Below are 20,032 nucleotides of genomic sequence, written 5' to 3'. Positions count from 1 at the left end.
GCACCCGTCGGCAAGTCACAGAATCACCGAAAGAAAACAAAACAACAAAACAATTGTGCAAGGCTCAGTCCATCGTTACTGTTTGTCCTCCACCAAAATAATGTGATAACCAAATGAGGTCTTTACTGGCTCCGGTGTCATGCCACCCTTTGGCAAGGCAAAGGCAGCATCTTGAAAGGGGCCAACCATTTCGCCACGCCGCTTCCATCCCAGATCCCCACCGCTGCGAGCTTTGTCCTCGCTGTACTCCCGTGCAACATCAGCAAAACTTGACCCTTCGTTAACCTTATTCAACGCCTCCAGGGCTCGGCTGTACTTCTCACAGAGGATGTGACGCACCTTCACCTTGGTGTATCCTGACCCACCAGAGGTGTCCTTTGGTGCCTTGCCGCCACCACTACTCTCACCGTCCTTGTTGCTGGCCTTCTTCTTCTCCTTACCCATTTTTTTTTCTTTCCTTTGCTTCCACAAAATTGAAAAGCAATGGAGCAGGGACTTGAGAGAGAGAAAGAAATCTGTCTGGAACTCCTTCCTACACAAGAGCCAGCAGACGCAGCATTCTCAGAGGCGGCAGAACCCCGCCCAACGCTTCCCTGGTCCGCCTCATCTTTCCTGCCTTTCTTTCACTCCCTTCCGCTACCCCCCCCACCCCCCACACACACACACACGGACTCGCAGTGGCCCTCTATCTAGCAATCTTCTTTAAATCTATTTCTGACACACACGTTAAACACAACGTCTAGCGACGCACCCTTCGCTGACGTGTCACCATCGAGTTGATGCCAAATGTCACATCAGTCTCTCTTTCGCGTTTCCTTTCCATCTTGACTGCTGACGACACTACCTCAGAGCCCTCCTCTGGCGGCACACCTCGAATGGTCTGGCAAACAAATTTAGCAATGTCACTGTCAAGTATTTTCTCTACGGCACGCTCTCGTATCTCCAACGCCTCTTGCCACTTCGCCACGTTGGCATCGTTGGCAGCTACATCACTGTCTGTACATGGCGGGAAACGGGCACACACGTCATCGTGCCACTTCTGCAAACGACTCTGTAGAGTACTGCACATTGCATTAAGGGCGCGGTTAGCACAGAAAAAAAGCCAGCTGGGTGTCTCCTTCGCGTAGAAGTACATGCGCTTCTCCAAGGTGTCAAGACATGCCTCCGCCGCCTCTCCAGAACCTGTTTGTGCAAGTTCAATAAGGAGTTCACTGGCAATGTACTCGTGCAGGGAAAACCGACTTAGCTCCCGCAAGAGACGACTACATCGTGTAGAAGTACGCGTCGCTGTAGAGCGAGCCGAAGCGTTTTTATTTAGTGTAGAATCTTCCATAGACGGATTCCCTCCTTCGGCCAGACGTGCAACCTGCCTTGCCGTCGCTGGATCAATCTCACGAATCTGCACAAGGACATACGCGTCAGAGAGTCGCGTAACAACCTCCATGAGGTGCATGGCAACGACAGGATTGTGCCGTAAGAGTGCCGTAAAGGCAAGCATGCCACCCTGGGCAAATGCCACTTGCCGGTTTGGATGACTGGATGCAAAGCTGTAGAAAAATTTGTTTAGAAAATCTATCATGTACGCCGCACGGACATTACCCTTCTCCTCCTGGCGGTATGCCACGTAATGCATCAAAATATCAGCAAGGATTTCCCGCACCTGAGCATGAGGAACACGATTGCAGCTAAGCAGCTTGCAAAATCCAACCACAACCATTGGGTTCCGCTCAGCACAGTGCGAGCGCAGAAACGAGCGTAACGTGTTTAGAATGTTGTTGCCACCCACTTTATGTTCATCTTCCTGAGCGAGAGCACGCTCGTGATGCAAGCGTCCATCCATGTCACCTGCAGTGAGACCAGCTCCACCACTAGACGAGAAAATATCCGTTGCAGTCGTTCCTGCTGTATTTGTGGTGGTCGTCACCGTACCCAATTCCGCGGCACCGGCATGCATATAATGGCTACTGTGACCAGCGTCACGTGCAGAGCAGTCAAAGAAGCGCAGGCCGTATTCCATCACCAGATCAAAGACTACCCCCAGAGCCGCAAGCGCGACACATCGATCTGAACTCCCCACAATTTCATTCGCATCACTCAAAATGAGTGGCATAAACGTATGCACGGTGTCAGGGTTGACGAGGCACTGCAGCCCCAGTGACGTGGTGGAAGCAACCTTCACAGCCTCATTATCCTGCTGTCGACCCAGCTGGATAATGTGGGAGCAGAAGGTGGGAATGGTGTCCCCCCGTTGAGAGTGGGAGAGAAACGCCAACACAATAAACTGCATACGCAGCAAAAACTTCTCGTCTCTGTCCATCTCCTCCTTTAGCTGATCGTACTCTTCCTGGGATGTCTCCCCGCCGCGAAGCTTCATACGAAGGCGGAACAACTCTCGTTGTCGCTCTCGGCTTTTCCTTCCAAACGCCTCCACATCGTCGTAGCCGAGAGCGTACTTTTGTGGCAACTTCAGGCTGCGAAAGAGTGAATCGAGTGAAGAGGTAATTGTCTTCGTTGCCTCCTCTGGGGTTCGTCCTGTCAGCGACTTCAGTGAGCGGACAGCCACGTCGACAAACAGTGCGGGGTCGTCATCCGGGACCACCTTGAGAAGAAACCCAATAATGCGCAGAAGACTGCTGCGGGTGGTGTTATCAGCGTGTGCCAAGTAACCGTTTTCCTCATAGACATCAAAAGCAGAGAGGAGGATGCGCAAAATAATATCCACCTCGTCCATATTCTTGAAGTTCACCGTTTTGGGATCTACGTCAGGCCGGGCGTAGGCGTACACGGTCTCCTGCAGTAGCGTGCTAAACTGTGGCAGTGGCAGCAGGACAGCCGTCTCATCATCGCCTTCTGTATCCGCCGCCAGCTTCGCATTCGCCTTCCAAAGTAGAAGCGATGCAGCACTCACGGAATCAAAATTCACCACATGCGTCTTTGCATTCCTGTGCTTGCGGCAGTACAGCAGCATATCGGTGGAGAGCGTCTCGTACGGCTCAAGTCCGCCTCTGCCGGTGAGAACGAGTTCCAGCATGGCCTCGCAATCGTTCCTGTAGTCGCGATGTAACCAGCAGTTCGTCAAGGCTGCTCTGCAGGCGATGACTACAGAGCTACTTGCGTCGGAAAGGCCTTGATGAATCAAATCGGGTAAAAGGATGTTCTTTGCCGTGGCATAGGCAGCAAGATATTTCCAATGAAATCGGCTAAGAGCATCCCAAGCCTCGGCCCGTACACGCGACACAACGTCACGCACGCAGCGAATCATTCCATGAAAATAGCCCTCAAGGAACTCTTTTCGTGCGCATATGCACCGGAGTATCTGGCGCCGCACATCAGCAGAATTATCTGTGCACAACAGTGCCATAAGTTGTTGTGTAACGTCGCAATCTTTCTTGCCTGACTGAAAGCACGAGACGGCAGAAACAGCCCGCTCACGTACCGCTGGAAATTTGTCATGAACCCGTAGTTTCAGCATCTCCGCCACATTCTGGTAAAAGTTCTGTCGTTCCTCCGAGGTGTTGGTTTGATCCACGGTCTTCAGTAAAGCATCAAACACAGAAACAACACCAAGACGCACAGTCTTGTCGTTGGCGTTGTGAAACGGCTCCACGGTTCTCATCAAAGCAACGGCAATCTCGTCAGATTTAAAATGCTCGCGAAACCCCTTGCACACATCTGTAAGAAAGCTGTGGTGACGCTTGAGGGAGTCCGATGCAAGCCGCGGGGATTCCTTCAACACAAGTAGCGCCACGCGGCACACGGCGTCTATGATGCCTGTACAATTTGCATCGGCATAGGCTAGTAGTTTCGTCCTGCATTTATGAAAGTGTGCGGCGCTTTTGTGAATCTGTTGAAATATAAGGCCCACGTCCTCGACGGCGCAGCACGCGCCCGCCACCTTCCTGGAGGGCATACTTCCTTAGCCAGCAATCCACTAGCGCACTGGTGCCTCTCTCTCTCACTCGCGCGCAGCGAAAAAAAAAATATAATAATAATAAGACAAAAACCACCCGCAACAAACAAAAGAACAAGGTAAGAAACATCGCCTGCAGTGGGAGCGCAGGCACACAGCACCTCTCAAGTAATAAACGCACGACACATATGAGCAGAACAACGACAAAACAATACTACACATCGACAGGCAAATATCATATTATTATTTTTTTCTTTTTGTTGTTTTGCCGTTTCCTTTGTGTGCACATTGCTGCGTAGCAAAAAAAAAAAAAAATGTACATCGCACGGGAAACCAGTGAGGTACAGGTGCTACACGGAGGCGTCGAACTCCTCTTCCCACTTGGTGGAGTAAAACAGTTGACGTCTGAAGTAAAACGCCTCCGTGGTACCTTCTTTGGCCATTTCCTTCAGATACTTGTGTGTAAAGTCACGAACCGCCTTTACCTCCGCCGCGAAGTGTGTGCAGAGCACCACATTCTTTAAAGTGGCCACTACGTTGGGGTGTGGCTCCCGCTCCGTACGCCGCGACAAATTCACACTATCGTTGATGCTGCGAAGAAATTGGTAAAGGGTCTCAATACGGGAGGTATCCCCGTTGAGTGGCTCAAGGCTCCGCATCTTCACCGAAAGTAGTTTGTAGACCGCCGATAGCGCCCCGGTCAAGGCCCGGAATAGTGGGCCAAGCAACCAGAGTGGACGCTTGTGCACCACGCCAAACAGCCGAAAGAGATCGTCGGCGACGCCAAGCTCGTCCAAGTGTTCCACACCGCGCTGCTCTAGCGCAACATTCCACATGACGATAAGAAGTTGAGATACAACCCGTATTTTTTCCTCCTCCACCAGCCAGTGGGTGTCCAAGGTGTAACTGCGCAAAAGGGAGCTAACCACTGTCACAGTGTTTCCTTGTAATACGGCAAAAATTCCCTCCGTTACTGCCGTCAGTTGAGCGAGCGAGGTGATCGCGTAAAGCAGCATGTCGAGAGCCGTGTGGGCATCATTTTTCACAACGAAGACAAGAGCCGCAATGACATCGTCCTTAGTCATCACCAGCGTCGAGGAACCAGCGGTGTTGTCTAGTAACTCAAACCCAGGTGGCACATCCGCCCCCAATAACCAACGAACACCCGCCGTGTTAAAGCTGATCTGGTAAAGCACCATTACTGCCATCGTTCTCGCGTCAAGGCGTGCCTCGAGATTGGATTGATCATGTATAGCTCGAATGGCAGCCTCTAATCCACCCTCGCCTATAACACTATGACACCCTTGCGGAAGTACACAAAGCGATCGCAGCAAACTAAACGCCTGAGACTCAAAGTCCGCATCTGGCGTATTGTTCAACGCGGCAACAACAACAGGCACAATGCTTTTACGCAACAGAGTTATCTTCATCTCTTGAGAGGCAGAGTGGGCAATAAGAAGACGTAACGTCCTCACACGCTGCGTGTTGCCCACGGTAGGGTCGCTGAGACTGCCAATCCAGTTGTCCGTGCTAAGCGGCTGCAACCCACTGTACACCAAACCCCTGTCACGCTCTGGGCGACCAGCAAAGGCCTTCACGGTATCGTATGGGTGCCTTTCCTGCAGACAATCACTAACGTAGTGACGCACGTTGCGTGCTGCCTCCGCCATTTACCGTGTGCTCCCTCCCTCCTTCACCGCCACACCAACTATGCTAGGCAACTCAAAAAAAAAAAGGCAAGCATAAGACCGTACGCCACAAAACCAGAGCGGCATTCACAAATACATACAGAAAAAGGGAGGAGGGACAGGAAGAATCCCGGAAAAAAAAAGCACTGACCTCCTCAAGATTCCCTCTCACACAAAAGCGTGCGCTTTCCCAAATGATGTGTTCATGCTTTGCGGAAATAGTGTTAGGGGTTTGTACTCCCTCAAACAAAAACAACTAAGACGGGGCCCTCACAAGCGCTTGGATGATGTGTAGGTAAAATCAAGCAACCAAGAAGACGTTGCGCCTTCAGTCAAAAAGATGAGCGATCAACAGAACAAAAAAAGTGGAAAGAAAGAAAAGATGTGCGCCTTGACGAAGCCCTGCCACCACCACCCCAACCCAGATCTAAAGTGTAGAGGCCCAATACAAGAAGACCACCGTCGGGCTCATTACGCCTAACATTCCATACAGAAGCGTAGATTTATCCCATACACGCACAGACACCTTCGTAAACAAAAGAACTCAAAAGACATACGGCCGTGCTCGCCGTTCTCCCCTTGTGAAATCACAAAATGGCACCCCTTGTGGCCCCACAAACTCCAGATCCCTCAATCCGCGCAGTCCACAAACAGGAGCTTGGCGTGGGGCAGCCAAACAAAAAAAAAAAGCCTCCCTCACGCTGCCTTCCAACGCGGTATCCCTGGAAATAAAAATCACGTTACGGGTAAAAAACACGAAGAATGAAGGAGAAATTGTATCAGTTATTTGGCCTCAGCAACTCGCACATTCTCTTCATGGGCGTGTTCACAACTTTCAAAAGAAGGAAGAAAAAAAAAAAAGAACTCTCTCTCTCACCCCATGCTTAAAACAAAAACGGAAAAAAAAAAGTGAAGGGGCACACGCAGCTTATTTTCGGTTGTTGTTGTTTTTTTTCCGTTTTCAATTTTGTTTTGGTGGTGGTGGTGGGGTGGGGGGGGGTACTTACCTAAAAAAAAATATTCTAATCTGCAGCGTCACAGGGAACAAAAAAACCCATACCTAATGGTTCGCCTTCAGTAAAGCTTCCAAAGTTCATCTTAAAGGAAGATAACGCCGTAACGGTGTAAGTGGCAAGGTCCTCTGGGCATAGCATGGCCTTGGTATCAAGGGAGAGAAGCTCTGTTAGAGCGGGAGTGAGCAGGCCATCAAAGAGCCAGCAGCGCCGCGCTTGTACGTCGTCCCGCGCGGCTTCCGTGAGCTCTACTGAAAGAAATTTACCACAGCATCCATTTAAAGCAGACACGGTGGTAAGTTTCATAGGTTGACAGTGCAGCAACACAACACGCTCAATGGCCAATGACAGCTGCAGCGCCTCACGTAAAGGAAGAAACGAGCTGTCCTGGAAAATAACGGTAAATGGCAACGGTGTTGTATCATACTGCGTTAGACAGAATAGAAACAGTCGCCTCGTTCCCAAGGAAACCAGTTCCCCCAGTAGGCTGCGCATTTGTGTTGCATTAGACTCCGTCACAGTGATCACCTCAAACCCGTAGCGATTCACGAGTACCTCGCGCAGCAACACAAGTTCACTCAGCTCTGTTCCACTCATGACCCCATATTCGCAGAAGAGAACCGCTATGCTTCTCCCGGCCCACTCCTTGACAACTTCACTGGGAACTGTAGTTTGCACCGGCGTCCCCTCTGTTAGAGACTTTACCAGCTCCTTATTGTTGATTGTCCCCCCAAATGCATCCGCTTCCGCAGCTGTGCATATGACAAACTCACGAACATCCTCACCTGACATGACTGTGTCTCTACAACAAAGCTGTAATGAGGAGCAAACTGCAATAGACTGTTGCCCACTTCCATGAAAAGCCTCTAATTGTCTTGCAAAGGCTTTTTTCACGCGTTTCACACGATCACTCAGCAATGGGTCGCCCTTTACCGCCGTGTTTTTCTCAAGATGGAGAATCACCTTACTGACGTTTTGAATATCACTTAGTGTCGTGTGTTCAATGAAATGTTGTTCCTCCGCAAAAATCCTTTTTTCAATTCGCGGCAATAGCAAAAGCTCATTCCTTGCTCCTCCAGGAACGCAATCTCTTGAAAGGTGACTCAAAAGAAATCCAGACGTGTTATCTCTTGACACCGTTCCCCCTGTTTGCTTGCCCATGGCCTGCTCCACGTCAATAGACTGCGCTGCCAGAGCCTCTTCTTGAGAGGAGGGCTCCTTGAGTGCCTCCGCAGCCTTCACCTCTTCCGTGTCCCTAGTTGGGGTCGGTGATCCTCCTGACATCGCCTCTTCGGATTCAGCCCTCATTTCTCCTTCTTCTTCGTCCTCCTCCTCTTGCACCTCCTCCTCATTTTCCTCAGCGGAATTGGGCTCCTCAGAGGTGGTGTCACAATTTGAAATGCGTTGTAAATTTATTTGTTCCCGTATGGATGCAATCGCCTCATGAATAGAGGGTTCTGTGGATGAACCCTCAATGAAGCTCAATAACATAGAGTAGCGGTCAAGCAGCCCCTCTGGGACTGAAGGTTCCCTCAATTGCTCTGAGATCTCCAACAGTAATCGGGCAATATTGTTTTCATCCGTCTCTGCAGCTCCTTCTTCTTCTGCCTGACGATTTACATACGGTACCCGTGACGAATCGCGAGCGGCAGTCTGAGGGTCTTGGGACCCCCCCGATGCATCACAGGGAGTATTGTCTTTCCTATCCTCTGTTTGTGACGCCACATTCGCGCCAGTTTGAACCGCATCCTCAGACTCAGAAAAACCTTCACGTGGCTCTTCCGCGGTCTCATTAGGTGTGTTCCCCTCCGCGATGGGGAGGTTCTCTCTCATTGTGGACTGTATTTGTTGAATAAGGGTGAGAACATCCCCAATCAGATTCACAACCTGTGGATAACGACGCCATGGTATATTTTGCTGGCCAGCCTCGCGCAGCGCGTCCTCCGCCGTTGTCATGGCGGAAGCCATTTCTTCAATCGACGACGGAGGCGATGTGGAGAGTCGGTTTTTTAGCAACGAAAAAATGCGGATGAGTTCCCGAAGGGTCAGGTGGTTCGTCTCACCCGCGCGATTGCTCTCTCCTGAGGCACGCCGTATCTGGGCGTCAAACTCGTCCCGAAGGCGTCTTTCCTGCACTGTGATAAATCCAACAGAGTCGACCATCTCCAAAAGCCCAAGGAGAGGCTGCACCTCTTCTACGGAGAGTACAACATGGTTATTGTTGCTGTTGCGCAGCTCTGACGTGATGTCTATCACCGCCTTAAAAAGTTTTTGTCGCTCCTCCGCAATGTCCTCCCTTCTTGCCACTCCATTTGTCACGGGTACTTCCTCTGCTGCTTCTTCATCCTGAGCATCATCATCTTCGCCCGCGTCATTACCGTCATCTTCGTCTTTTTCATTTACAGCGTCAGCCGTGGTTTCGCCGTGAGCTTGTGCCCCAGTAGCTCTTACAGGTCCTCCAGTCTGAACAAACGATTGGAGTTGTGCTGTGAGACGATGAAGAATGGGCAGCAGTGGAGTCGCTGCTCCGCCTTCTTGCGCACACTCCTCCTTCAGTTCGGTCATCTTTTGCAACAATCGCCTAACAATAACTTGTCGCTGATGCTCGGTTGTGGTTTGAAACCCCTCGGACTGCAAAATGGATAACACCTCTTCCATCTGTGACATCACATGTTGGGGGCCAGCAACATCCTCTGAGGAGTCCTCTTCACGTTTCGCGGCGATACCCTTCAATGTCTCATTGATAGGTGACAAGAGTCGCTCCGCCGCAGCGCGTTCCTGGGAAGGAAGGAGAGACAACGTGGAAGCAATTTTCTGCAACTGCGGGATAATGGATCTCGCGGCACTTTTCTTCGAGTTTATATCAGCCCTCTTAAACTCATCAGAGTTAATGAGATCACCCATTTGCCTGAGATGGGTAGAAATGTTGAGAAAAAGTGGTGTGCGCCCTGGTGCGGCTGACTCCTCCTCCCTTCTCACTGCACTCTGTACAATTTCCTTCAAGGGCTCAATAAGTTCCTTCAGCTGATCAAAACCCTCACACTGCGCGCAACGCTTCTCAATATCGATGAGGCGAGCCAAATTCTGCCGTGCCACCTCACTCTTCTTTCCAGGGGGCATCGTCTTATACTCGTTCGAATTAATGTATTCAAACAGTTTCTCCAATTCCAGTAGCGCATCGTCTATGGCACTGCCTTGCCACTCCATATCCAGTGGGTTTACCTCCGAGGAGTATAAAGGCATTTCCCTGTTTACTTCAACTTCTCGAGGAATATTTTTTACTTCCTCCTTCTCGTTGCCCTGGTTTTCCTCCAACTCTATATTGGCGCCTCGGTCACTCTCCACGAGTGCATTCACATATGCATTGCCCTTTTCAATCATTTCTGCCACAGACGCTGTGGCTTGGTTTAACGGGAGGCCTGCAACCTGCTGACGCAAGCGCCGCATACTCTGCTGCAGCTGAGACAACATTTGCTGTCGTACCGCAGGGGCAGCACGGGCCAAGTCATCCGAGTAGAGGACTTGAATAAGGGCCTGAAGCATAGCAACAATCCCCTGAAGACTTGTCTGGGCACTCCCATTCTCGTCACCTTCTTCAGTGGTCCCTGCACGTACCGACGCCACTTCCTCCTGTGTAAGTGCTTCCATTTGCTCCAGCACCGTAACGATGTTCCCTGACACCTGATTGACGACTTCAATCGCACGGGGATCACTCCACGTGGCTGCCTCTTGTTGAATGTTTCGCACATCCTTCAACATTTCGGAGATGCGAAACAAACGCTCTGCGGGTTCCAGACTTATTAAATGGGATGACTTGAGAGATGTGAAAACGTCCCGTAGTCGCTTTACCATGGGCGCCAGCAACACCGCTTGCGATGCTGAGGCAGCCTGGGTGGCCTCCACCGCCGTTGTCGTCTCTTCTTCCGCCGAACCTCCTCCCTGAAGCTTCTGCAGGACCAACTCGCACTTCTTCCGTAGTGGCTCGCCATACTGTGGCGGCAAGCGACGTGTAACAGCCAGAATATCATTGATCTGAGACTGAACTCTCTCGCGCAGCAACACCACCTGAGGGTCAGATATCACACGCATGTTGGTGGAGTCAAGCACTCGTAAAAAGCTGTCGACCATCTCGTGCAATGTCTTCAGCTGTGTCTCCAAGTCGCTGGGCTCTGCTGAGGCCCTTGTAGCACCACTCCCCTGGGAATGAATAATAAGGGTTTCCACCTTTTTTGCAAAAGGCATTAATTTAGCCTGATGTTCTGGTGAAAACTTTTGCACCTCTCCCAAAAAACCCTGCATCCACTCCAGGCACTCCTGCCGCTGCCTTCGCTGCATGTCAGGTGAAGCATTGTTAAACTCACTTGAAGTGAGTAAACTGCCAATTGCAGTGAGCCTTTTTAAGAAGTCCATAACACGATCTGCTTCAGCCTCATATCTGCCCTCTCCTGGCGCAGAAACGGATTTTACCTCATGCTCCTCACGCGTTGTTTGAGCCTGCAGTTCGCGAAGCCCACGCCGAATAAGAAGCTGGTCGCGCATCTTGGGTGCCAATTTGTTGACGTTATCCCCCTCCTCCAAAAGAAAAAGCACCGACGCATCCACATCATTTTTGCGAAAATTATTTACTGCCTCTTCAGATACGCCGAGCGAGCGAAGCCACTGCGCCACCTGATGTACAGTCCACTGGGGGACCGGCACGTCGTCAAAGGGTGGCTCTTGCTGTCTCTTCCGGGACCTTGCGAGACGTAAAAGTAATATGGCGGTTGGAATCGTAACAGCAGCCGCAGAGGCTACCGCAATCGCACGCGGAGCAAAATGGGGCATCTCCTCCTTAGCAGTCAGTATTTACAGTATTTACAAACCTTCTCTGTGAAGTAGGTCAAAAGTTGTAAAAAGTATACACACACACACAAACAAAAAAAAAAAAAAGAAGAGACATAAGTAAGCAAAGAAAAAGGGGCAGATTTAAAACAAAACAAGAAAGGGAGCGAGAGAGAACTAAAAATAAAATCAACACTTATCCTTTGACTCGTACAGGCAGACACTCACGTCCAGTCGATCCGCACACATACACATATGCAAGAATAGCTCACCCACCCTCACGAGTGCTTCGCATTCTTAGCTTCCCCCACCCCACCCGCGTACTTTATCACCTCTTCTTCTTTCAGATTTGGGTGGGACTTTCATCGCCTTATTACCTCTTCTCGATCCCTCTTCTGCTTCTATCCCTCATTCTCGTCGCCACGGCAATCAGGTCGCCTACACAAAGCCAACATTATCAACCCCCCTGAGGTATTTCCGTTAAATTGTCGCCGGCTAACAAGCTTTTCCTCTTCCTATCACCGCCGAACATTTTCTCATAATAGTAGGAGCCACGTGCAAAATGACTCTTCTCCGTTAAAAGGGATTTCCGGTGCTCCGCAACGAGACCTGAAACGTACACATACGCCGCCAAAGCAAATAGCCAGATGGCACAGAAAACTCCACAAAATACAAGAAAAGACGTTGTAAAGAGGCAAGCATTGCCCATTGGCGTGGAATGGCAGGTGGAAATGGGGCAGGTGCACTGATACAGCCGTAAATCCTTACCCACAAAGCAGCTCTCTAAATCCGTGAAAATCCACCCCTTACTGCCCACCTGGCACATCCCTACTCTTGAGGCCCTAATGATATTGTGAGAAGCGGGAAAGGGGCATCACACGCGGAGAGCATACTGCCGGAATAGATCAATAACAACAGAAATAACACAAAGACTTCATATTACTATTGTTGTTGAGGGAACATGGAAAGGAGTAAGAAGGGGGAAAAAGTAACGAGGATGAGTCCATCTGTGAGCATATTTGTGCGGCCAAGAAGCAGAAAATGTAAACCTACCCCGCCTGTTCAGATGGCCGGACTAATGGACAACCCTATTACGGGCTCGCCCGCAGGCGCTCACGGAGGTCATTTAATTTGTCTCGCATCTTTGCCGTGGCGCCTTGAACAGCAAACGTTTCCCTGCGGACCGCCTCCAACTCCTCCTTCAGCGCAGTCCATTTCGCTTCCTGCTCGACAAATTCTGCCAGCTTCTGTCTGACAGCGTCAATTTCCTTCTGTAGGGAACGCAACCGTGAGACGGTGCCGTGATATGGTTGCATTGACAACCACTTTAAACATTCTTTCAGCACCGAACTTCGTCGATTGAGGGCAACAACCTCCTCCTGCATCTCTTGGTCATGGTAGGTGGAGGCCATCTGCACAAAGGCTTCGCCCCCATCCTCGGAGGGGACCAACTTTAGTTCGAAGGGCGTCTCATTCGTCTCTGCCATTATCGGCAGCAGTGCATCCGAAAGTGGTATTTGAATGGGCCTCGATTTTGGTGTGTCGCCGTACACAATGCGGTCTAGTGCATGAACTGTGTCTGAAAAAAAATTGCGAACTTCGTGTAGCTGCAGCGCGCTTTGTGAAGCGCGTGCCTCGTATTCACGAAGCAATTCAGAAGCTTCAACGGCAAACTGCCGCAATGACTCCGTGCATATGCGTCCAAACTCCCCGGAAAGTGCAGCAATATCGTTTTCAGGCTCCTGCTGCATCTTTTCCTCCAACACACTGATAACCGTGTCATCGCCGTCACGCAAAGCCACCTCGCGAATAACGCTCACAATATGGGCCCTCTCCTGCAGTGCACTGTTTAACGTACAAAGCTGACGCAGTAGTGTTTCCTGCATGGCGACATACCTCTTTAAAAAAGCTATTTGCAGCTCCACCGCCGGAGCTCCTCTCTTTTCTACGGAATCTTTTAACGCATGCCTGAGAGTGTCTGCAGCGCTCAGCCGTTCCAACAAATTATTTGTTAGCGTCACCAACCACCCGCCCTTCACAGGTGTGTGACGCGATTCCGCCACGGAGGTGGTTAATTCTTGAGGTTCCCCCGCCTCACTCAGCTGCTGCAGCGTCGCCGTATCTGTGGCGAGCAGCTTCCTCAAATGAAGCACTTCATGCCCCAGAGTCTCCGTGTAAGATTCCAGCTCCTGGCAAATAACAAAGGCAGAAGCCATCGCAACAGAAGGTACATTCTGCCTGGACACCGCTATGACGTTTGGCATCTGAAGCAGTTGGTGTAACACAGACTCCAAGTGATGTAGTGTGGCCTCCAAGTGTTGATTGCCTAATGCTGCCTCCTGTAACTCTGTAGGTACAGACAGTTGGGTGCCGCTACTTCCGGCGAGGGCTCGACTGGCGGATCGGGTATACCACTCTAACGAGCTCCGCGCCAGCTCACGCAGCGAGGATGCTTCCGCCTCCGCACACGCTTGCAAGGCCTTTGTGGACTTGTACATTGTGTCATATCGTGACATCACTTCTTTTAGCATCGTCCCCAGCGCCTCTACAAGTGGGAGCGCTATATGTGTCGTACCTTCAGTGCGCAGCTTATCTATCGCCTCCTTGCAGAGCTCAAAGCGAAGTTTTTCTGCCTCTACATCAAACGCCGTAAGATCTGGGAGTTCAGATGGTGTGCCAATAATACAAGAGAGAAGGCGTTCCTTGAGGTGGGGGGGGAGGCTTCCTTCACTATCCCGAGCATGTAAGCACTCTGCAAGGTTTGTGACGGCCTGCTGAAGAACCCCGTTCTTCCTCTCAACCTCTCCCAACAACTCCATCGCCTCATTACTTGTATGGCACGCAGTAAACGCTGCACTATGTGCCTTTTGCAAGCCATTAATTTCCTCGAGTATGCGTAGAATAGTCTTCCTCAACAGCTCTACAGTCTCACGTAGTTCTCGATTATTCTTTGACATGTGATCAAGCTCATCACTACGGCGTTTCTCCTGCTCCTTCACCGCCGATTCCAAACCCGCTGCCTTCACAACTAGTGCATTGAACTCGTCCTCCTCCTGACGCTCCTCGTATCCCATAAGGATATCCTCCACCGAAAGAAGTCCCACGCCGGATGTATCTCCATTAGTCTCCGAAACCATCTCCTCCTGTAACTGAGTACCCTCGTTGCTAATCGTGGCAACGGTCGCGATGGCGGGAGTTGCGCCTGGCGCGGGACCAGGCTGGACAGTGACAGCCGCCTCCTGGGACGAGCGCTCACGCGTTGGATCTTCTACAGCCGCCTCCTCACGCCCTCTTTTCCTGGAAGCGACTTCCACGAAAGGTGTGGTCTCGTCCTCCTCATCCTCCGCAAAGGGATTATCCTCAAACGCCGACAATTCCATCCGCTACTGTGCAATACCAACAACTCCCTCCCCCCCACCAAGAAAAAAAAAGCGCAGAACAAAAAATATATATATGGTGAAGAGGCCTCATGGCAAACGCAAAGGGAAAAGCAGGCAGAACCAAAAAAAAAAAATCAAAAAAAAAAGAGGCGGGAGCCAAATGTCAAACCGCTTCTTTCATGAAATTCGTGCCTCTTTGATAACCAGTTTATTCCTTTGTGTGTGTATGTGTGTGTCTTGTTGTTTTTGTTGTTTTCTTCCGTTTCTTGCACATATTTTTTTTATTTTGATGTATGTATGTGTGAATGTGTTGACGGGCAACTCCGGTCACAGCGTCTCCCCTCGCCCTTGTCATTCCCCGACACTTTCTGTCCGGCGGCCACCTCTGGTCGGTCGAGGAGCAACGTCGGCGGGATGGAGACGCAGCAACGCCAACAAATTTGTCTTTTTATACTGGAGTATATCGTGTGTAGAGTGGCGCGGACAGCAGAAGTCATCGAGTGGAGCAGGCGTAAAGGATAGAGTGAAGGAGAGAGAAAAAGAGAAAAACAACCCAGATTACTCCCCTAAAATGGGCGGAAGATCAGCAGCTGCGACCAGCGTAAACCTTGGCTCGTGCATGGTGCGCTCGTCACGCTCAAATCCTCGGCCACCGTTCTTCGTAGTACAACCCTCCAACACGGCATACCTTAGCTCGTCAAACGCTTCGGAAAACATATTCTTCTGTAGAAGTCGCCTACCGCTTCTATCCTTTACCCCTATAAGAAAACAACTACCTTTCAGACATCGATTGGATTGTGCTCCGCCTCTTAATGAGCCATCATTTAACTTCAGAGGATATGGACGAGCATCCACGAGACGCTCCACAGCGTAAATTAGTATCCGAATTTTACTCATCACGTAGGCGCTCCAGGCGGCAAGAGCCACTTCCACTTTTTTATCCGTTTCTTCTTCGCAAGAAACATGGACCACAAGAAAAGTGGAATAGTCCTCCCATATGCGATAGGGCGCCCATATCTTCTCCAGAGGCGTCTCCAAGTTGGACAAAAGGCGATACGCATATGTTAACTCTGTGTAAAAAACTTCCAAACCGCAGCGACCGACGTTGCGAGCGTCGTTGACGTAAGGGTAGGCGGGATTGATAACAGGTAACAAATCTTCACGGCATGCCTCTCGCTGCGGGGACCAGGAATCTGGAAGGCCTGGAATACGACCCCGGGCTTGTAGAGATGCGGTGATATACACTGGAGAGATACGATCATGACGACTCAGCCATTGAGTGTAAAACAGGAAGAAAAAACGTAAAACAACGTTGGGGTGAGACGCAGGCATGACTTGACAAACACGAGCCACCATCACGGCAAGCACCACGCCACTTGGGTATGAAAATAAACTTCCATAAACATGCCGCCTCACAGCCCACAACTTCACGGCTCTAAGTACTGTCGTGAAGACGCCATACGCCACCGGCACACGCCGCTTTAATTCCAAGACTGTACGTAATCCATTTGCACTGGGGCGGGTTACACGGGCAACCTGAAGGAGGAAGGAATCATCTAAGAGTTGCTCGATGGTGGGTGGAGCGGCCAGAGCCACCGATACAAACACAACATCTACAGAAGTGTCCCCGCAACTGAACTTCACCACAGGAACTCTAGCTGAAACCACGACCACGCATCCCACCAAATGCTGTAGCAATGGAGGGAATTCACGAAAAAACACCTCTGCTGTGACCTTAAAAGGACAAAACAGCACACTACCCAAGGACACAGCGTCGACAGATGCACGCAAGGCGGAAAGTGAGGAAAAAGGAGAGGGGTAAGAATCTCGACACAGCGCGGGCGTTTCAAAAGAAAAGCCCGACACGGAGAGAAAGCAAAGGAAAAAAAAAGGAAAGAAAAGAAGTTGTTAGCGGTGGTCCAGAAAATGTCAGAAAAGGGGTTAAAAAAGGAGAAAGAGAGGAAGGCGGATCCCAACAGAGAGGCGGTAGCACTACAAGAGAAGGGAAGTGTCGCGTGGAATCCAACAAAATGTGCAAGATGAGGCCACAAAAAGTGGGAGGAAAGGGGGTAGGAAATAACTCACCATACATATCAAGATCACTATCTGCAACAGAGGCATTCAGTCCGCAAGAACCAAATGGATGGGCTCGCACCCAGCGCTCTTCTGGGTTTGTGATAAGGCGTTCTACTAGACGGTAGGCTGCAAACTCGATAAGGTGAATCGCCTCACTCACCCTGGTATCAGGCACAGTCGCCATCTCCTCGCAGAGTTTCTTGGACTCCACCAAGTCACGTGGCTGTGCAGGAGGAACTTCAAGTGGTCTCGTCGGTCCGTACAGCGGCTCCATTTTTCCCACCTTCGCTACGAGAGATTACCGAGGGTGCTTCCCAAGAAATAAGCAAACAATAAGGCAAAGAGCACTACAAAACAATGTATTTAAAACAATGAGATCATTGCAAATTAGAAAAAGAAATTAAAAAGCAAAACTTTCGCACATTACACAAAAAAAAAAGAAAAACTCTATCGAAATCTTCTGGATCAGTCAAAAATGACGAAGTAACTAACACACTAAGAAAAAGTGTATCTCGGTTACATCAATCAAGAATAGCGAAACAAAAAAAAAAAATGGAAAAATGGCAATGAAAACCACGCCAATATAAAGAACAACAAAAATGGAGAAAACAGACGAAAAAAAAAAAAAAAGAACGCTCCCTTGTATGCTGTTCCAATAACTATCTTCAGCCTCCACCACAGACTCAGGCACCTCGTGGGCAAGCGCCAGTAAATGGAAGTTTTCCATTGGAATTTGCCAACAGTTTTCCCACGTCCTGGTGCAGCACACTGGTCGGGTGGGGGACCACAAATTTATCCCCCGTAGACACTACAATGGCCTGTCCGTCAACCAGCTCCTCAATTGAAGTGATCTCACAACCGGTAGCATCATATAATTTTTCAACTTTCTTCCCCATAGAATGCCACTCCAAATCACGTTCGATGGTGTTGAAAATCGCCCTCATCGTCTTATGAATAGGACGAAGAGTCACCGTGCGGAAAGGAAATGGGTCGCAGCGAGAATCACCATACTCTCCATTCGAGAAGACCCGCACAGAAATGGGTTTCACAATGCCTTTTCCTAAAACCCTTTGCCGGGTTGGCTGTCCGCTCAGGCTGGGAGACGATTTTGAGGGTTGTGCTATCAGAGCCGAAGAAGTGGCTGCCGCCACAGGTGCCTGTTGTAGCTCCAACTTTGAGGTATGAACAACAACATCCCCCGTCATGGCTGGGGCCGCTGTGGGTCGAATAACTTTCTCCATCCCAAGAGTTCTCTTTGTCTTCAGCGTCGTTGTCGATATCGTTGGCCTAGCGCTCTTTAATTTGTTGTTGACTACGGGCTCAGGACTGTAGGCATAGCCAGGTGTCACCACGTATGACATCCCATTGCGAATGGCATCCACCCTCGTGATCTCTACTCCATCTGTCGTAAACAATCGTTTCGCTGCATGACCCACGAGATTCCATTTCAGCTCACGCGTTATCCTGGAAAGCACTGCCTGTAGCGTGTCAATTTCCTTTTGCAAGACTATTGAATTAAACTTCAATCCTATTTGGTGTGGAAGCGCGCCTGCCACCCTACAACATTTGCTGCCAAACCTAGGAATCCTTGTAGTCGTATCGCTCAGCGAAAACCTTGCCTTGTAGACTGTAGGGCAATGTGTGGGGATGGCACTGTCGTTGGTGCCGCTTGTCAAGGTACTTTCCCGTCTTTTTTCGGGTTTGTACGTCATAAAATCTACGCGAGGGGTCTTAAGAAGATTGTCCTGCTCAACTCGGCCCATCAGCGGCGCGCTTGCAGCCGCGTCAAAATGGATTGGACTCCCCAATTGTTCCCTTGCAGAAACCTCTCCCCGTTGTCGCCCCGAGAGCACCTCTTTCACAAGACCGATGCTCAGATCCATCCTTGCACCCGACTTCAAATTTTCAGGACCCGTTTGACATGGAGCATGGGCTGGCTGACCCAGATCTGTAAGGAACGGAGAGTTCTCCTTGGGTTCCTCTTTGGAAACATCCTCCTGTGCCCTGCTATCCCTCTCCACTGCCGGGGGAAGCAATGTTGTTCCTTCTTTATTGGCAGCAGCAGTTGTTGTTGTACCAGTCACAGCAGAGAAAGAGTCCACCAGTGTGGTTGGCTCGGACTTACTCAGCCTTAGGTTATTCTTGCGGGGAGGCATACTAATTGTGCTCCAGGAGGGTTGTGGAAGAGGCTCAGGCTTCGGTGGAGGTACAAACTCCGGAACGTGAAGGTCTTCCGGATCAGTGTGGGTCTCCTTGTGTGTCAACGGTGGTGCAAACGCCTTTTTTGACCTTGAGTTTTGTTCCAACGCGAGGCATTCAGTTAAAAACACTTTGGTTGCACCATCGGCAAAAACAAGTTCAACGGCTGATTTGCCCTGAAACGAGGGCAAGATGCAGACAACCTTGCCTTTCTCTCCTAGATACACCTGTTTCAGAGGATCAAGAATGAAGATCCCGCTCTCTGCTGTAAATAGAGCGCGTGCGTCGTCAATTGTTTGAACGTAATCCCCAACGGAAACGATAGTTTGGCCCACTTGTAGTTTTGTCGTCTCTTCCTCCTTCGCTTTCTTTCGTGCAGCTTCAGCTATCTCTGCGGGTGTCATTTCCGCATTCCTTGAGGCAAGTTCTTCAAAGGCTCGCTGCTCCCTCTCCCGCTCCTGACGAAGCAGCCCTATCTTTTTCTGAATTTCTTCACGGCGGGAAGCTGCTGAACGCATCGCCTCAACTCTAATGATTTCGACAGAATATCCACCAACACTTTAGGCAAAGCAAAACAAAAACATAGGTACAAAACATAATTCCATAAACGCTTCACGCAGAAGCAAAAAAGAAAGAGCACAGTAAACTCTCATTAAACCATCCTATTCCCTGCAGTATAAACTAGTTAGTTTAAACAACAAACATCTAGTTACCAAATGAATTCCTAAACGTTCTATCAGGAACAGCTGAGCCAAACACGTTCTTGGAAAACGAGCCGCCGCCACCGTTGCTACCAAAGCTGAAAGGATTCGACGGGGCTGCAGGTTTGTCGGCAGGAGCTGCACCGCCGCTGCCGCTGCCGCTGCCAAAGCTGAAAGGATTCGACGGGGCTGCAGGTTTGTCGGCAGGAGCTGCACCGCCGCTGCCGCTGCCGCTGCCAAAGCT

The 20,032-nt window shown here is 50.2% G+C and overlaps 9 protein-coding genes across 9 annotated transcripts, besides 9 other annotated features; all 9 read right to left on the bottom strand.

Moving 5' to 3' along the window:
* Positions 1 to 29: 29 nt before the first annotated feature.
* Positions 30 to 53: a microsatellite.
* A 22-nt stretch (positions 54 to 75) lies between these two features.
* Positions 76 to 444, bottom strand: TraAM80_05937 (peptidyl-prolyl cis-trans isomerase NIMA-interacting 4; the record flags this gene model as incomplete). The annotated part of the gene is made up of 1 exon (XM_029382797.1): positions 76 to 444. The coding sequence occupies one exon, from the start codon at positions 442 to 444 to the stop codon at positions 76 to 78; it is 369 nt and encodes a 122-aa protein (XP_029237466.1).
* Positions 445 to 739: 295 nt separating this feature from the next.
* TraAM80_05936 (condensin complex subunit 3) lies at positions 740 to 3,910 on the bottom strand (the record flags this gene model as incomplete). Its single annotated transcript, XM_029382796.1, has 1 exon — positions 740 to 3,910. The coding sequence occupies one exon, from the start codon at positions 3,908 to 3,910 to the stop codon at positions 740 to 742; it is 3,171 nt and encodes a 1,056-aa protein (XP_029237465.1).
* Positions 3,911 to 4,260: 350 nt separating this feature from the next.
* TraAM80_05935 (uncharacterized protein) lies at positions 4,261 to 5,580 on the bottom strand (the record flags this gene model as incomplete). Its single annotated transcript, XM_029382795.1, has 1 exon — positions 4,261 to 5,580. One exon carries the CDS (start codon positions 5,578 to 5,580, stop codon positions 4,261 to 4,263), a length of 1,320 nt encoding a protein of 439 aa, XP_029237464.1.
* A 956-nt stretch (positions 5,581 to 6,536) lies between these two features.
* Positions 6,537 to 6,575: a sequence feature (A-rich).
* Positions 6,572 to 6,597: a microsatellite.
* Positions 6,598 to 6,620: 23 nt separating this feature from the next.
* TraAM80_05934 (uncharacterized protein) lies at positions 6,621 to 11,435 on the bottom strand (the record flags this gene model as incomplete). Its single annotated transcript, XM_029382794.1, has 1 exon — positions 6,621 to 11,435. The coding sequence occupies one exon, from the start codon at positions 11,433 to 11,435 to the stop codon at positions 6,621 to 6,623; it is 4,815 nt and encodes a 1,604-aa protein (XP_029237463.1).
* A 77-nt stretch (positions 11,436 to 11,512) lies between these two features.
* Positions 11,513 to 11,565: a microsatellite.
* Positions 11,523 to 11,609: a microsatellite.
* A 280-nt stretch (positions 11,610 to 11,889) lies between these two features.
* On the bottom strand, positions 11,890 to 12,258 carry TraAM80_05933 (uncharacterized protein; the record flags this gene model as incomplete). The annotated part of the gene is made up of 1 exon (XM_029382793.1): positions 11,890 to 12,258. One exon carries the CDS (start codon positions 12,256 to 12,258, stop codon positions 11,890 to 11,892), a length of 369 nt encoding a protein of 122 aa, XP_029237462.1.
* Positions 12,259 to 12,523: 265 nt separating this feature from the next.
* Positions 12,524 to 14,812, bottom strand: TraAM80_05932 (uncharacterized protein; the record flags this gene model as incomplete). Its single annotated transcript, XM_029382792.1, has 1 exon — positions 12,524 to 14,812. One exon carries the CDS (start codon positions 14,810 to 14,812, stop codon positions 12,524 to 12,526), a length of 2,289 nt encoding a protein of 762 aa, XP_029237461.1.
* A 122-nt stretch (positions 14,813 to 14,934) lies between these two features.
* Positions 14,935 to 14,958: a microsatellite.
* A 71-nt stretch (positions 14,959 to 15,029) lies between these two features.
* Positions 15,030 to 15,065: a microsatellite.
* Positions 15,066 to 15,081: a sequence feature (A-rich).
* A 289-nt stretch (positions 15,082 to 15,370) lies between these two features.
* TraAM80_05931 (poly(A) polymerase) lies at positions 15,371 to 16,168 on the bottom strand (the record flags this gene model as incomplete). The annotated part of the gene is made up of 1 exon (XM_029382791.1): positions 15,371 to 16,168. The coding sequence occupies one exon, from the start codon at positions 16,166 to 16,168 to the stop codon at positions 15,371 to 15,373; it is 798 nt and encodes a 265-aa protein (XP_029237460.1).
* Positions 16,169 to 16,658: 490 nt separating this feature from the next.
* Positions 16,659 to 17,162, bottom strand: TraAM80_05930 (poly(A) polymerase; the record flags this gene model as incomplete). Its single annotated transcript, XM_029382790.1, has 1 exon — positions 16,659 to 17,162. The coding sequence occupies one exon, from the start codon at positions 17,160 to 17,162 to the stop codon at positions 16,659 to 16,661; it is 504 nt and encodes a 167-aa protein (XP_029237459.1).
* Positions 17,163 to 17,425: 263 nt separating this feature from the next.
* Positions 17,426 to 17,521: a microsatellite.
* A 50-nt stretch (positions 17,522 to 17,571) lies between these two features.
* TraAM80_05929 (uncharacterized protein) lies at positions 17,572 to 19,605 on the bottom strand (the record flags this gene model as incomplete). Its single annotated transcript, XM_029382789.1, has 1 exon — positions 17,572 to 19,605. The coding sequence occupies one exon, from the start codon at positions 19,603 to 19,605 to the stop codon at positions 17,572 to 17,574; it is 2,034 nt and encodes a 677-aa protein (XP_029237458.1).
* Between the last annotated feature and the right edge of the window lie 427 nt (positions 19,606 to 20,032).

The sequence above is a fragment of the Trypanosoma rangeli genome (assembly GCF_003719475.1).
Source record: "Trypanosoma rangeli strain AM80 chromosome Unknown Tra_15.4_contig_00204, whole genome shotgun sequence".
Lineage (NCBI taxonomy): Eukaryota > Euglenozoa > Kinetoplastea > Trypanosomatida > Trypanosomatidae > Trypanosoma > Trypanosoma rangeli.
Note: the sequence above shows the minus strand (reverse complement) of the source record. Positions and strands in the feature narration are given on the sequence as shown.